Source organism: Phascolarctos cinereus, unplaced genomic scaffold (genome assembly GCF_003287225.1).
Source record: "Phascolarctos cinereus isolate Bilbo 61053 unplaced genomic scaffold, phaCin_HiC Scaffold_1;HRSCAF=81, whole genome shotgun sequence".
NCBI classification, from domain to species: domain Eukaryota; kingdom Metazoa; phylum Chordata; class Mammalia; order Diprotodontia; family Phascolarctidae; genus Phascolarctos; species Phascolarctos cinereus.
In genome coordinates, this window is record NW_027555514.1 from 191,127,407 (window position 1) to 191,144,697 (window position 17,291).

The following is a 17,291-nucleotide window of genomic DNA, read 5'->3' on the forward strand; positions in this document are numbered from 1 at the left end:
GTCACTTAAGCCTGTTTGCCTCAGTTTCTTCATCTGTAAAAAATGAGCTGGAGAAGGAAATAGCAAACCACTCCGTATCTTTGCCAAAAAAAAAAAGCTCAACTGGGGTACAAAAGAGTTGGATATGCCTGAAATGACTGAACAACAACAACTTCTTGAGCTCTTTTTGGACCTAGCATTCTATCCCCTACACCGCCTAGCTGCATACATACCTGTTTGGCCTATGGGTTACACAAAATCATTTTTAAACCATATAAAATAAAAATCATAATTACAAAGAAAACTGATTAAATATAAAAATGTAATTACTCCCCCTCATCCAAGTTCACGAACCCTCTAAAATCTCTCTAAGAACTTCTTGTAGATTGGAAGGAGGGGGAGGTCACCCTTGGACCCCTACTTACCACCCTGCCTTAAGGAGAGCAATGCTCCTGGACCACATATTCTATCCAGAGAAGGAAGGCATGTGTGAACCATTTTCTAATCCTGGACTCTTGGGAGCCTCAGAAAAATTCAGATATATAGAAATGTCTGTGTGATCAGAGTTGCTTGAAATATGTACATTTTTTCCAACCGTCCTTCTTTCCCTACTCCACCCCACATCCCATGTGCAGAGGATTCCATGAAGCACACCAGGATGCAAAAAGAGATGAAGGAGGCAGAGGCTGTTACCAAGGCATCAGGAAGACCAGAAGATGAAGGGAAGCAGGCCCCTAGAGCATCAGAAAACAGGACTCAGAAGGAAACAGAGCACAAGCCACCAAGAAAACTTTTCCCAGACTCAGTTCTTTTCCAATGTTGGGGTGAAGATTTGACTGAATCCCAACAGATGCTGGCCCATGACCTCTTCATCCAGTTTGGCTACAATGTGTACCTGAGTGACCGGCTGCCTCTCAACCGCTCTATTAAAGACCTTCGAAGCCGCAGGTACAATAGGAGTGGGGTTGTTCTAACAAAGAGGTTAAGTAAGTAGGGTAAGATGTTAAGAAGTCCAGAGGGGTTTTTTGTTTGATTAAAAGTTGTACCTCTGAGAAAGTGCTAAAGGGGATGAAAGTGCTAAAGTGGAAAAATGGTTTTGAAGGGCTGGACAATGAACTCAGGAAGGCCGAGCAGAATTTTTCTTCATTTCATGCATTATGAAACTGATGCAGAATGATTACAAGATTATTCTAGAGTACATAGCAAAAGGAGGCTGGACAGAAAATTTATAGATCCTTAGAGCTCTCAGAACCAAAATGGAATTTAGAGATTGCTTCTTCGCTGAACACCAAGTAAATTACTGGAGGTCACTCAGGACCCAGATTATGTACTATTCTCTCCCAAATCCTCCATCCAAATATCTCTGTATTTGTCCTTTATTCTTTTTTATTTCCTCTCTTCTGCCCTTTCCTTATTTCCCTCCTTCCTTTGGTTCACAAATATGACTCTACAACACCCAGCACTATGCAAGGCACATGAAAAATACCTTGACCTCAAAGACTTAATGGCTGAATTAGAGAAACACCAGGCAAGGAGGAAATATTGTCAAGGGAACACACAAATAAGTAAATAGTAAGTGATACAGATTGAATTTATAAGTGCTATATATATTTTTCATTTTTCCCAGTCATAAGAAAAAATAGAATACTTCACAGGGTCAGACTAGTGAAAGTTAAAAACATGCTTCAAATAGTCAGGGGCTTCATCCAACATCCCCTGATTTGGCTTCATCATTTTTCAGTATTAATAGTGAAATCTTTTGTCCCACTAATGTGGTGAGGGAACTTGCAAATTTTGACAAACAATCAATTATGAAGGACCTACTATGTGCCAAGTACTGCATTAAATGCTGTAAACACAAAGATAACAATGAAATAGACTCTGACCTCAAAGAACTTATATTTTTTAGGGGATAAACAAAATGCTCACATATAAGTAACTACAAAATATATACAAAGTAAATGTGAAGCAATTTGACGATGAGGGAAGTAATTAGGGAAGGCATATGGAGGTAATAAGAGAAGTCTGAACTTTGAAGGAAGCTACAGATTCAAAATGGAGGTGAGAATAGTACTGAATAGCCTGGGTAAAGTCCCAGAGATCTTCTTTATTTGTGTGAGAAGTGTTTTGTAATTGTGTTCACCTAGTCCTTAGCCTTGTCTTGGTGGGTAGACTTGTCTGCAGTTATTTTAAATGGATTTTTTCTTTCTAACTCTTCCTGCTGGACTTTGTTGGTAATATATAGAAATGTTGACGATTTGTGAGGGTTTATTTTATATCCTGCAACTTTGCTAAAGTTATTCGTTGTTTTAGTTGATTCTCTAGGGTTCTCTAAGTATACTATCATATCATCTACAAAGAACAGTAGTTTTGTTTCTTTATTGTTTCTTTATTCTTTATTCCTTCAACTTCTTTTTCTTCTCTTATTGCTATAGCTAGCATTCCTAGTACAATATTGGATAATAGTGATGATAATGGGAAGTTTCACTTCTGATCTTATTGGGAAGGCTTCTAGCTTATCCCCATTACAGATAATGATTGCTGCTGGTTTTAGATAGAAACTACCTATCATTTTAAGAAAAGCTCCATTTGGTCTTAGGTTTTCTAGTAGTTTTTTAATGGGTGTTGTTATTTTTTCAAAAACTTTTTCATGCAACTATTGATATAATTATATGATTTTGTTGTTTTTGTTATTGATATGGTCACTTATAGTTTTCCCAATATTGAACCAACCCTGGATTCGTGGTATACATCTCACCTAGTTATAGTGTCTTTTAATATTATTTGCTAGCTTTTTATTTAATTTTTTTACACCAATATTCATTGGGGAAATTGATCTATAGCTCCTCTCTCTCTCTCTCTCTCACTCTTTCTCTTTCTCTCTCTCTCTCTTCGATTTCACTGGTTTATGTATCAAAACCATATTTGGGTCATAGAAAGAATTTGGTGGAACTCCTTCTTTGCCTATTTTTTCAAATGGTTTATATATTATTGGAATTAATTGTTCTTTAAATATTTGGTAAAATTCGCTTGTAAATCCCTCTATGTGTGAGGATTTTCTTTTTCTTAGGGAGTTCATTTATGGCATGTTCAATTTCTTTTTCTAAGATAAAGTTATTTATTATTCTATTTACTCTTCTGTTATTCTGGGCAATTTATATTTTTGTAAATATTCACTGATTTTATTTAGATTGTCAGTTTTATTGGCATATAGTTGGCTAATAGTAGCTTTAATTTCATCTTCATTGGTGGTACATTTACCCTTTTCATTTTTGATACTTGTCATTGATTTTCTTCTTTCTTTTTTTAAAAATAAAATTAATCCATGGTTTATCTATTTAATTTTTTTCATAAGGCCAGCTCCTATTCAAAAGTTTGATTTTTTGTTATTTCCAATTTTATTAATCTCTTCTTTGATTTTTAGGATTTCTATTTTGGTGTTTAATTGGGAATTTAAATTATTTTTCCCTAGTTTTTGTTGTTGTTGTTGCATGCCCAATTCATTGATCTGCTGTTTCTCATAAGCATTGAGAGATATGAATTTGTTCTTTGGTACTTTTTTCAGCATTATCCCACAAATTTTGGTGTATTGTCTCATTGTTGTCATTACCTTTAATGGAATTATTATTATTTCTATGATTTGTTCTCTGACTCCCTCATTCCAAGGGTCCCCTGGAATCTCTTTCTGACCAGGTGTTCAATCCCCTTACCATCTCTGGGCAGTGAGAGCTCCTAGTTCTGCTGCTGCTGCCACTGCCTCCAGGGCCCATAGCTGGTGTTGCAACCCTGCTATGCTCCTGGCCAGCCCCCACCTCAGTGCCATAAGTCTTTCCTTCTGATCTCCTAAGTTGTCCTGAGGAAAAATTATTTACTCTTTTTTTGGTTATTCTGCTTTAGAATTCTATTTGATGCATTATTTTAAAGTTAAGAGGGGAATGCTGGGAGAGTTTGACTAGAATACCCCCTTTACTCCATCATCTTGGCTCCCTATACTTTATCTGGAACTGTTCCCCCTCCTCACCTCTGACTCTTGGAACTCCTAGATGCCTTCAGGACCCAACTTATGTGTTAACTCCTTCAAAAGACCTTCTTGATTCCCTCCCTCCCCGCATCGTTAATTTTACACATACCTCAAATTACTAATGTGTATGTATACATATGTGTCTGTGTATGTATGTTATATGTATCTTGTATTTACTTATCTGTGAACATATTGCATCACCCTGGTAGAATGTCAGCATCTTAAGGGTTGAGTCTGTCTTGTTGTTACACTTGTATGCTCAGGACCTAGCACAGTGCTTGAGGCTTTGCTCTCTCACATACTAGCTGTATGACTGACATCATTCACTTCTCTGAGTTTCAGCAGCCTCGTCTGTAAAATATGGTTAATAATACTTGGCTATGTGCCTCTCAAGGTTGTCATGAGGAAAGCATTTGCAAACTATAAATTACTATGGAAATTTGATGAAGATGATGATGATGATGATGGATGATGACACTAGCATAAGTAACTCAGGCCTAATCTTGGAGGAACTACAGATAATTAGGCAAATTTTAAAGATGGCAGACTACTAGGCAGTCTTTGCAGACAACATTGGATCACTAATACCCTCTTCTCTAAGAAATCAGATTAGTGTAGGCTATTTCATGTATGTTAGATATAATCTCTCTACAATATTTTTACTCCTCTTTATTTCGCCTCTGTGCCTTTGCTTCTGTCCTTTAGCATAATATGATGCTACAAGAAAGATTCCAGGGGTATCAAAAGAAAAAGAACTCCCCTCTTCTGCTAGTTTCAGATACTTAGGGCCTGACTGCTTACTGCTTCCTGAAAGTAATTGGAACCTTTTTTAAGGAAGGCAGGAAATAAGCATTTATTAAGCACTCACTATATGACAGGCACTCTTTTTAGTGCTTTACAAATATTATCTCATTTGATACTCAAAATATCCCTAGGAAGTAGGTGTTAAGGTATTCCCATTTTACAGTTGAGGAAACTGAGGCAGATAAGTGACTTTAAGTCACATTAAATGATTTGCCCAGGGTCGCACAGATAATTAGTATCAGAGGCCAGATTTTAACTCAAGTCTTCTTGACTTCAGGTCTATCTAACTTACATGTAAGGGAAGGTTGCCTTTTTTTCCTCTCTGATCCACACAACAGAGAAAAAAATCAATGACATATAAATAAAATAAATAAGTAAGTAAGTAAATAAATAAATAAACAAACTTAAAAATTGATTTATTTTTTTCCCATAATGAAATGTTCCTTAAATATATTTTACTTTTTAAATTATCTTTAATGAACAAAAAATTATCTTCTTCCCACTGCTCCCCCAAGGGGAAAAAAGAAAAATAAAACAAATCTCTTCTGACAAGTATGCATCATTAACAAAAAAAATCCCACATTGATCATGTCAACAAATGTACTTCATATGTGTTTTTTAAAAATAGGATACAGATCATTCAATTCAATTTACTTAAATTTAACAAACCTTTATTAAATGATTACTTTTAAGGCACTATTCTAGTCCCTTAGGATTCAAAGATTTAAAAATAACCTTCAAAAAACTTAGAATCTACCTACTGAGGAAATGAAACATATTTGCAGATTGTATGATACAAGCTTTAAAGGTATGCAATCAACCCACAAATATTTATCAAATTCTGTTTTAGGTATCAGGAATACGAAGATAAAATGACAACAGCCCCTGTCCTTAAGGAGGCTACATTCTATTGGGGGAAAGAGCCCTTACAAATATAAGTGTATATAAAATATAGAAAAAATAAATACATGGTAATGAGAAGAGAAAGAGGCACCAGTATTTAAGGAGATGAGGAAAGACATTGATTACTGTATCGAGACTGAGATGTCTATATGGCACTCAGTTCAAAATGAATAATAAGTATTTACACGAAATGCAGGACTGTAACTCAGAAGAGATCTGGGAGTTTTCTGTATTAAGTTGATAACTGAATTCAAGGGAGTGGATGAGGTCATCATGATAGGGAGTTCTAAGGAGATAAGAGACAAGGGTCCAGGACTTAGCTGAAGGGATACAGCCACAGTAAGAAGGCTGGAACTTGGGTCACGATCCAACCAAGAAGACTAAGAAGGAGCAGTCATACAGGTAGGAAAAGAATTCATCCATCAATCAATCATTCAACAAGAATTTATCCAACAATTACTAAGTGCCAGCACTAGGGATACCAATGTAAAGAGTAAAAAAAAATCCTATTCACAAAAAACTTAAGGTCATATAAACTGAAAGAGAAGAAGGTAGACAGGAGAGGATGGAGAAGGAATTAAAAAAAACCCCAACTATTGTGAAACTGGTCCAGGGCAAAAATAAGGCGAAAGGGTCCAAAGCTTTTTAGCTAAGAAGATGGAGGGGGGAATCTTTATGGAAAGGTTATGGGGCTATTTAGCCTAAAGAGAAAAATGCTGAGAGAGACCCCTCTAGTGTTGAATGTCATTAAGTAGGATGGTAATAGGCTATTCTTCATCTTAATTCAATTCATCAGACTTTGACTGATGTCTGTTTTTACTCAGAACTTTTATAGGCCACTAGGGGATATCAAAGAAGCATAAGGAACATTACCAACCTTCACAGAGTTGCAAAAGACTGATGAAAAAAGATACAAACCAGAACCAATATGATCAGCATCAAAAATGGCAAATGATAGAAATAGCCTGCCACAATGCCCAGAATCAAGAGACCTTTATTCAAATCCACCTTAGACACTTACTAGGTGTATGATGCTGAACAAATCTCTTAACCTCTGTCTGCCTAAGTTTCTTCAACTATAAAATGGAGATAATATTAGCATCTATGTCTCAGGGTTGTTGTCAGGATAAAACGCCTGTACAGCACTTTCTAAACCTTAAGGTTAGATAGCATGCTAGATAGCATTATTATGATAAAGTCTCATTGAATAGACATAAGTGCATGTAGAAGATCAGAGAAGAAAGAGATCAGCAGGAGCTGATGCAGGGTTAGGGCTCTCCATGATGGATCTGATGGAGTGTGGTAGGCAGAGGAAAAAAGGGAAGGGGCATTCAAAACAGCTTGGGCAAAGCTTTAGGGGCAGATAGAGTAAGTAGTAAGATTGGCCTTGTTGGGAAAAGAACAGGTTGATTCAAAGAGATTTTAGGAAATACATTTGGATAAAATAGGGACATACAGGTCTTCAATTTCCAGGCTAAGGAGTTTCGATATGGTCTTCCAAGCAGTGGATAGCTTGAGTGGGCCTTTGATCAGTGAGGTAACATAACAAAGCAGTGGACCTTGCAAGTGATTGAGAAGAGACCTAAGGCAATCATTTCAGGACTCCAGGTATGAAGTTGTTATTCAGTCACTTTTTTAGTTGTGTCTGACTCTTCGTGACCCCATTTGGGGTTTTCTTGGCAAAGATATTGGAGTGGTTTGCCATTTCCTTATCCAGCTCATTTTATAGATGAGGAAATTGAGGCCAACATGGTTGAGTGATTTGCCCAGGATCACACAGCTAGTAAGTGTCTGAGGCCAGATTTGAGCTCAGGAAGATGAGTCTTCCTGACTCCAGGCCTGAAGCACAAACCTCTGAGCTACCTAGTTGCCCCCCGGGTATGAAATAATGAAGGCTTTGTCTAAAGTTGAACACGAAGGATGTGGAAAGAGCAGATTGGAGAAAAAATAATCTGGATTTATTGACTGGTTATATGGGATAAAGTAATGGCAAGCAATAGAAACAACAATAAGATTTCAAATCTAGAAAATGAGAGAATGGCAGTGCCCTTGACTGCAGAAGCTGGGAAAGGGAGCCCAGTTCTGTAGGGGAGTGCAGTTTGAGGGAGGGGTGGGGTGCAGTAAGGATGTGCATTTGGTTTGGGTGGTCTTGTAGAGTTTGAGGGATCTGTGTGACACCAAAGGAAAATATCCCACGAAGATAATACAAATGGAAGAAGATTTTATTGCAGCAGAAGGGGTTTAAGCTAGGCATATAGAAAAACTCAATGGTTGTCATTCGAATAAACAAATGATGATTTCTCTGTCCTCTGATGGGCTTTGATTTTGGGTAGGATGCCACCCTGGTCCAATTAAGGTTTTGCAAAGTCATGCCTAGAGGTAAGGCTAGATAAGTTTTAAAAGTTCCTCATCAACTTTTTAATTACTAATAATAATGTAATTTTCACAGATGTCTTCAGAAGCAATATCCTCACAAACTCCCAACCCTCAGTGTCATTCTTACATTGATGAATGAAGCTATGTCTGTTATACATAGAGCCATCATCAGTATCATCGATAAGACCCCTTCTCACTTGCTTAAAGAGCTCATCCTAGTAGATGACTTTAGTTCAAATGGTAAGTAGCTTGGTTAAGGTATCCACATGAATGCTGGGAAGGGGTTTTGGTTCTCGTTTAGAACTTAAAACAGCCTTAAAATGGAATTTACAAATACTTTTAGCCTACACAGGGGAAAGAGAAAACATGGAAGGGATCCAGAGAAGAGTCTTACACATGTTGAAAGAGATGGGAAATAAGGCCAATGAGTAAGGCACAACGGAACTGGGTTAATTTGGCCTGGAGAAGAGAAAGGGTTGAAGGGTAAAGGGTTAATAAAAATTTTCAGATGGCAGTTAAAAATAAATTTTTATTAATGTCTTTTGTTTTTACATCAACCACATTCCCATTTTTACATCAGCTGCATTCCTACTCCTTTGTGAAAGCCATCTCTTAAGCTAGGTAGCACAGCGAATAGAGCTCTGGCCCTGGCTTCAGAAAGACTTGAGTTCAAATCTAGCTTCAGACATTTACTAGCTGTGTGTCCCTGGGCAAGTCACTTAACTCTATTTGCCTCAGTTTCTTTATCTGCAAAATGTGCTAGAGAAGGAATTGGCAAACCATTTCAGTATCTTTGCCAAAAAAAAAAAAAGAGACCCAAATGCGATCACGAAGAGTCAGACACAACTGAAACAACAGCACGACAACAATAACATAACAAAGACAACAAAGGGGAAAAAACACAGTTCAGCAAAACTAATCAACACACTGAAAAAGTCTGATGTTATATGTAGCCTTCCATACCCACAGTTCTCTGTATCTGTAAAGGAAGCACAGAAAGTGATTTCTCATTTCTTCTCCTCTGGGGCCAAGTTGGTCATAGTAATTTCACTACTTCCAGGGAGTCCCATGAAAAGGAGCTAGGCATATCAAATATTTTTCTTTTTTTTAGTTGCTACTGAAGAACTCTCTGCTTCTTCCAAGAGAGCTGGATAGCTAGTTTAATCTCCCTAGTAATTCTATCCCTTGATCTTTCAAGCCTTCCTGAGAAGGTGTTGTCTATTGACCATTGGGTTCTCTACCAGCAGCAATCAGTCCAAGAACACAGTTAGCATAGGGCTACTTGGGGCCTGCCATGGCCCACTGTCATGCCTCTGTACCCTGCAAAGGACTCATTCCCCTGTCAACCTCAACAGTACTCATTCCACCAGAGGCTAGCTCACGTTGCTCCCCTTGGTGCCTGATCATTGTGGCTGAACCCCTATGTTGGGATCCATGGTCACTGCCACCAAAACTAACAACATCTACCTCAAGATCACTGTTTTATCACCTGTGCGTAGAGAAAAAGAAACAAAGCAGAAGAAAAGACCAGAAAATCTTCTAGGCCAGTACATATGTTGCAGCTGCCACGTAGGAGCAGTCATTATTTCTGCTGGGACATGGAAATGAAGCAGGGGTCTTCACTAGCACCCACTCTTCTGGGTGTCCCAAAGGAATTATAGTTTTGGATCAAGTATAAGCTCCTTTTACAGTGAGGTAGTGTCCCAATCCTCCCCACCCCCATCACTCTTCTCAGCAAATTAATTTAGATTACTTTGGCACATTCCACCTGTATCTCCAATTCTGGAAATTTCTTTGAGCTCCGGGGAGGCTCAAGTATTTTACTTTCAAGGGCCACCCTAAATACTTTTCGCTGAAACTTGTCAACAAAATCCACGTAGCACAATTATTAAGAGTTTCCTAAATGCCATATAAAAAGTCCCAAGCAGCCCATTCATTAAACTTCTATCCCAAAATGAAAAAAGTCTTTAGGGAGGGCCAAAGATTATCACAGATGTGGGCATGGGGTTTACAATCACTCTCAAATATAAATTGAAGCGAATTCAACAAATGTTTAACTTTACAATGTTTAATATCATTTGGGGCACAATTCTTGAAGACTCACAGAGTATTCACATGTGCATCTAGATGTTGAATGTTAAAAGACGATTTATTTGCCTTAGTAGGGACTCTCTCCTTGTTCCATTGACAGAGCTCCTCTGGAATAATGATTGATCAGTCTGTTGATCAGAATTCTTAAGTCTTTCAGAAATGTTTTTGATAATATTGATGTTATAGTAGAAATACTTATTCTCATTCTGCTCATTTCACTGTACATTAGTTCATTTGAATCTTCTCCAGATTCTTTAAAACTTTCTTCATTTCTTGCCACATAATAGCATTCTACTACATTTACATGCCATGTTCTGTCATCCTTTAAATAATGGATACCCTCTTAATTTCCAATTCTTTGCAACTATGAAAAGAGCCTGCTATAAATATTTTTGTACATATGGGTCATTTTTCTCTTTCTTTGATCTCTTTGGGATATAAGTCTGGCAGTGTTTTTGCTGAGTCAAAGGGTATGCACTGTTTAGTACCTTTTTAGATATAGTTTTAAGTTGCTTTCCAAAATAGCTGAACCAATTAACAGCTCCACCAACTCTGCATCAATGTGCCTCTTTTCCCATAGCCCCTCCCACATTTGTTGTTTTCCTTTTTTTTTCTTAGTTTTTTTTTTTCATATGGCTATTGATAGCTTGTATTTCTTTCCTTTGACTATTTATCATTTGGGGAATGGCCCTTATTTTCATAATTTTGAGTCTGTTCCCTATATGTGTTGAAAATGAGACTTGCTACTTCTTGCCTGGGGGTGAGTCCCCTCCTCTAGGAACCAGAATTGGAATCATATTTATCTTGATGTCCTCCAGAGGATAAGGATTAGAGCTGTTTGCTCATGTCAAGACTGTTGTTCACTTGGGTGTAAAATTCCAGACCTTCATTCCTCTGGGATCCAGAATAGAAGCAGTGTTGTTGAGATCTTTTTTCTGTTCCGGAGGCTAAGCCTCAGTTCCCACCTCTCCAGGATGAGAGTGACAGAATGGTGCACCATGAACCTAGAGGTGGCTGAGTAATAAATATAATGGTTAGGAGCTAAGGTGGAGTCTATGCCAAGATTTTCCATAAGCTAGATAATGAGGAAAGAAACCCCAAACTTATTTGACCCAGCATAGATCAAAGGCAGCCAAGAGGGAGCTGTAATAATTTGTGTACTAGCTATGCTAAATTCACAAACGAACTTGATAATATGAATGTTATATAGAAAGTGATTTTAAGTTTAGCTCACTCTTCCTAAGGAATGACGTGGCATAAGAGAACATATTCTCTCAGGTGTTGGAGAGAAAGGAAAATGCTTTGTAACTTCCATTCTCACTATATTATCAAAGTAAATACACCTTTGTAGAACAATAATAATAATACTAATGTTATGTGATGGGTGAAGTTTCAAATAACTGAGGAAACAAAGGTTTGAGCTTTGGAGTATATTGATTCATTAAGCAATGCATGCCAATCGCATTACAAATCAGGATCAGGCCTCCTCAGCTTGACACTGGACCCCAAATATAAGGGGAGACAGATTTTTATGCATTAAAAGCAAACAATTATTGGATATAAACCAAGATACAAGATTATGTAATCTGATTTCTAACTGGAGGAAATATTAGGGGCTTATTTACAGGAAAATGAAACTTAAGTCTCAAAATGGAGTAAGTTTCATAAGATGTAATCTGTTTAGTTAACACAATTCCCACAATTGTCTCATCTCTGAGTTACCATAATAGGATACAAGCATAAAAATAATCTTACAATTTTAATCTGTATTTGTGGTCAAATTATAATATAGAGATGATATCTTCTTAAGTGGGGAATTAGATAAACCAATAAGACAAAGATGTAAGGTAAAATATCATCTAATTAAATGGAATAGGAAATTTTGAGAAAGCAACATGATTAAACTGTTTTCTCTAAGAACTATATACATATGAATATGATTGACTCCCTAATGTATCTAGTATGAAAATTCAAGCTTTGATTGTGTTTTAATAATAAATTCTCAAAATTGGATTAGATATTTTACATATAAAAGTTGTTTTGTAATTGTAAAGAAAATTATTTTCCCATTTTTAAAGTATCTGATAATTTTATTTTATGTTTTAAAATTTTATTTATTTTTAGTTTTGAACATTCACTTCCTTAAGATTTTGTCTGGTAATTTTAAAAGACAGAAGGGTTGGGGCAGCTAGGTGGCACAGTGGATAGAGCACTGGCCTGGAAGTCAGGAGGACCTGAATTCACATCTGTCCTCAGACCAAACACTTGACACTTACTAGCTGTGTGACCCTGGGCAAGTCACTTAACCCCAACTGCCAAAAAATTAAAAAAAAAAAGACAGAAGAATTCATTTTACAAGATAGGCTCTCATGAATTGTTTTTTGTTTGTTGATTTTGTTTGTTTGTTTCTTAAAGATTCTTATATCAAGTATAGGGTTTAGGTAAAGATATATACCACAATAAGTGGTTTATAAATACTGAAGTTCTCTGGAGTTTCAGGTTTGGAAGACCAAATTTAAAAGATTATACCAAAATTGTATTAAGTCTTGTTACCAGCAGATTTCAGCAAGAATAATCTAGGAATCTCTACAAGTGATTTGGAACCAGGAACCAAAGCTCCCTTCAGAGCTGTCATGAGAATGAGGCCTTTTCCAGAATGTCCAAGAGAAGGTATTTCCAGGGACTGGCTGACTACATGGGACATCTGGGACTCAAGATAAAATGGTTAAATGGACATTGGGAGTGGGTTACTAGGATACAAGGAGGCTTGATGTCATTTAATACTGACGACCGTCATTGTATTTCTTTGCTATTTCGTTTCATGGTATTTATGTTTGCTGAGTTTTCTTGATTACATTGGTGACATGTAAATCTTCCCTCTCAAAATTAGTCCATTGTGAGCTCTGTTTCATCTGTAGCTTGACTTAGTTTACCTACAGAGTATATTTAACAAGGTTTGAATGTTATCATTATTGTTCTTAGACTCTAATGGTAGATGTTATACTAAGTTATGCAACAGGATGCTTCCCACTGGTCTTTTCTTGGTACATAACATTGAGGATGAGCATGAGCACATTAAAAACCTTATAAATTTGGTTTATAAATAAGTGATCCGTGGGGGAGAGGGCTGGCCCCTCCCCCCATGAATCAAAGGGGAAAATTGAGAGAATTGTGTGAACAAATTGACTCTATCTTATAAAACTGAGTCCATTTTGAGACTTAAGTTTCATTTTCTTGTAAATTTCACTTGCTTGATGATTGTGGGAATTGAGTGACATCCTGTTTCACATCTGGAAGAATTCACCTGCTCACTTCCCTCACTCTTAACTTGGAAAGTCCCTAATCTTTCAGCCAATTAGAAATCAAATTACTTAATTTTATGGACAGCTAGGTGGTGCAGTAAATAGAGTGCCAGGGCTGAAGTCAGGAAGACTCATCTCCCTGAGTTCAAATCTGGCATCAGACGTTTACTAGCTGTGTGATCCTGAGCAAGTCACTTAACACTGTTGGCCTCTGTTTTTTCATCTATAAAATGAGCTGGAGTAGGAAATGGAAAACCACCCCAGTATTTCTGCCATAAGTATCCCAAATGGGGTCACAAAGAGCCAAACAGAACTAAAATGACTGAATGACAACAGTCTTGTATCCTGGTTTATATTTGGTTAATTATTTGCTTCTAATATATAAAAATCTGTCTCCTCCTGTATTTGTGGTCCAATGCCAAGCTGAGGAGGCGTGGTCCCAATTTGTTATGCAATTGGAGTGCTTCCTTGGAATTGATATGCTTGGAAGCTCAAATCTTTGTTTCTTCAGTTATTTCAGATTTCACCTGTCACAGTTAAAGATATACAGTACTTCAAATTTTGCAAAGTATTTTATATATGTAGCTGCTATTATTTCCCCAATTTTACAAATGAGAGAACTGGGGCTTAGAGAGGTCAAGAGATTTACCCTGGGTCAGGTAAACCAAATAGTTGATTTACCAGTAATGTTCTCATGATTTGAACCTGAGTCTGACAAGGGTCACTAAACAAGACCCTATGATTTCATTTATGATCCTATATTTCCAGTTTCTGAGATCAACTCATAATCTACCCCCCCCAATCTAAATCCAAAATAAGCTGCTTGGACACACTTCTCTCCCTTTGAAGCGGGAGTAAATAAGAATCATTTGGCAGGGGGATATAATACAAATTGAACCCATTCAGATGTGTTCAGGGCCAAAAAACTGAATAATAAGAGAGTAAATTACCCCAAAGAATAATAACACAGTCATCCCTTTGTCAGTGTGTAACAGTAGAAACTGCCTAATGGTTTAATATCATGAGTACATACACTCTGCACTCTGGAAGTCTATCTAAAGCTACTTGATAATATGGAAATTTCTGAATCACATCAAATATTGGTCCTAGAATTCAGCAAAAATTATGCTTTATTGGCAGAGGAGCTCAAGAGGGATTTGGACAAACAGATCCAGCCTTACAAGAAGTACCCCAAGCTACCGAAACTAACACATCATACCAAGAGAAGAGGGCTTACTCAGGCCCGCCTGTCTGGCTATCAAGCTGCCACAGCAGATGTGGTCGCCATTTTGGATGCTCATGTGGAAGTGAACACTGGGTGGTAAGGTTCCATTGAGTTGTTATCCACTTGAAAAAAAGGCAGTGAGTTGTTGGACCCTCCATAAGAAATGAGGAATAGAGATGGACAAGGTAATAGGAAATCCAAAGGAGAAGAGAGCCCTTCTTTCTTGGATTTTGGTCAGCCAAGGTAGACAGCATGGTGTTGTGTGGAAAGCCCTGGGCTTAAAGAAAGATCTTACTTTTATTCCTAAATCTGCTACTACCTGTCCTTGTGGCCTTAGGAGTAACCTAACTTTTCTGGAAATCATTTTTCTCAATTGTTAAGTAAAAGGTTGGGTGAAATTCTCTCAAGATTCTTTCAGATTGAAATATTATATAGCAAGCCTGTCCTCAGGAGTAAAGGATCTATATCTGTATCTACACACACACACACACACACACACACACACACACACACACACACACACACACACACATATATATATATACATATATACACATATATGCATATATATGTGTATATGGATGGATAGATAGATAGATACATGCTCACATATAGCACTTTATGGTTTACAAAGTACTTTTCTCATGATAATCCTGTAAGGTTTAACAAGGATAGTCTTATAAAAAGAGGAAACTGAGGCCGAATAAGATTAAATGTGTTTGTGTTTACACAGCTAGAATGTGTTAGAGATAGAAATCCAACTTAGGCTTCCTGATTAAAAGTTCATGGGGAAACAATTGGCCAAGGCATGTCAGTTGGAAAATGTGGACACAGAAATGGGAGAACCTTTTCATCCAGTATGGGAGTGATCTTTACCAGATTATAACTTCCACATGATACTTTCCATAGCACAAGGACATCTGGCCCCTAATCTTTCCTCTGCCTCTGGTACCAGTAAGTTTGCTCTCCTCCTGCCCTTGTCCCAGGCTATCAAATAGGGATAATATTCATAGTCCATACTTTGTTTCTCTGTATTGAACTGTAAATTCCTACAGGAATAGCTCAGGGCTCTTCAGATTATCCTGGAACTACCACACATCCCTCTGGATCTCTGGAGCAAGATTCATCCTGAGATTGCTGCCCCTCAGTGTTGAAGAGGAAGACTTTCTAGGCATACCCTGTTTCTGACCCAGACTATTGGTTTTGCCCCAGAAGCTCCTGAGCTACCTAGACATGTAGTTGTGAATTGGTCAGTATATTCCTTTTTACTCACTGGTGGGAAAAGACACAAAAGGTGAGAGTGAATGTGGAAGGCATTTGGTTTACCTTTTGCTGGACTTTACTGACATTTCCATATTCTCTGTCTGTCTCTGTCTGTCTGTCTGTCTCTGTCTGTCTGTCTGTCTGTTCTCCCTCTCTTTTCTCTCTCTCTCTCTCTCTCTCTCTCTCTCTCTCTCTCTCTCTCTCTCTCTCTCTCTCTCTCTCTCACTATTCTAGGGCAGAACCTATCTTACCTCGGATCCAGGAAGACCACACTGTGGTTGTATCACCAATGTTGGATGGAATTTCTTATGATACCTTAAAAGTGATTCGATATTCAGTATCTCCCATTGGTTTTGACTGGGAACTCTGGTGCCTCATTGATTATATGCCAATGGACTGGTATTTCTTGAATGATGACACTGCACCTGTGAAGTAAGTTTGGGAAGCTTGGAAATGGAAAAACTGCACTCAGAAACTTGAATTCTTACAAATGAGAGGCAGAAATGATCAATTAGGGTTTTTTCCCTTTTTCATCAGAATTTGCTTAGTATTAGAGACCTCATATACCAAACTCAATCTGAACAGAAAACCATTGGTTCTTCAGGTAACAAGAGTACTTCAGAGGTTTTGTAAAATCCATTCTTCTGACTTGAATTAGTACCTAAATGCTTCCGATTTTTAAAGTTTTATTGATTTATTTTGTGGGGGGTTTAAGCAAAAGTTTTTAAAGTTTTTAAAAAGATTTTTTGATTACTCCTACTATGTGAGAAATCTCTCATAAAAGATTAGAACAAAGTAAAATATTTAACTAAAATTAATAACACAGCGACCTCTTTTGACAGTGAGTGTAACAGCTCATATTTGTAGCACCCTCTCTCATGTCTTTTTTTAAAGATCAATTAAATTCTATTTTTTAATGATCTCTGGAATGTCTCTTCAGGATGAACCTTCCTTCCCGACCCTTCACAATTTTATGGTCCCATGTCTGTTCCCTACTTCCACTCCCAAACCCCATCTCTTTCTACTCCTCAGTAGAGGAGGCAGTGACTTCTCTGCTGTGTCTTCTTACAGGAGTCCTTCTATCATAGGCATCTTTGCTGCAAACAGGTGGTTCTTGAGAAATATTGGGTCCCTGGATGCTGGGATGATGATCTACAGGGGAGAGAATGTGGAGCTGGCCCTGCGGGTAGATTTTTATTCCCTTTCCAGTTTAAGTAATGGGAATCACTGGGCAAGGTTGGACTTCTTTCCAGGGTGAGGCTCAAGTGCCCGCGTTGCCAGGCCACTGGGTGGAATTCTGGGAAACAGGCAGTACTCAAAAGGAAGC

General features: G+C 37.6%; 1 protein-coding gene across 1 annotated transcript in view; it reads left to right on the forward strand.

The window, feature by feature from the left end:
* Nucleotides 1-637: 637 nt before the first annotated feature.
* Nucleotides 638-17,291, forward strand: part of LOC110218672 (putative polypeptide N-acetylgalactosaminyltransferase 8) — a 29,667-nt gene continuing 13,013 nt past the window's right edge. The window contains 5 exon segments of the mRNA XM_078150089.1: nucleotides 638-927; nucleotides 8,157-8,323; nucleotides 14,617-14,797; nucleotides 16,199-16,396; nucleotides 17,036-17,150. Coding sequence (XP_078006215.1) covers nucleotides 638-927; nucleotides 8,157-8,323; nucleotides 14,617-14,797; nucleotides 16,199-16,396; nucleotides 17,036-17,150 — 951 coding nt within the window.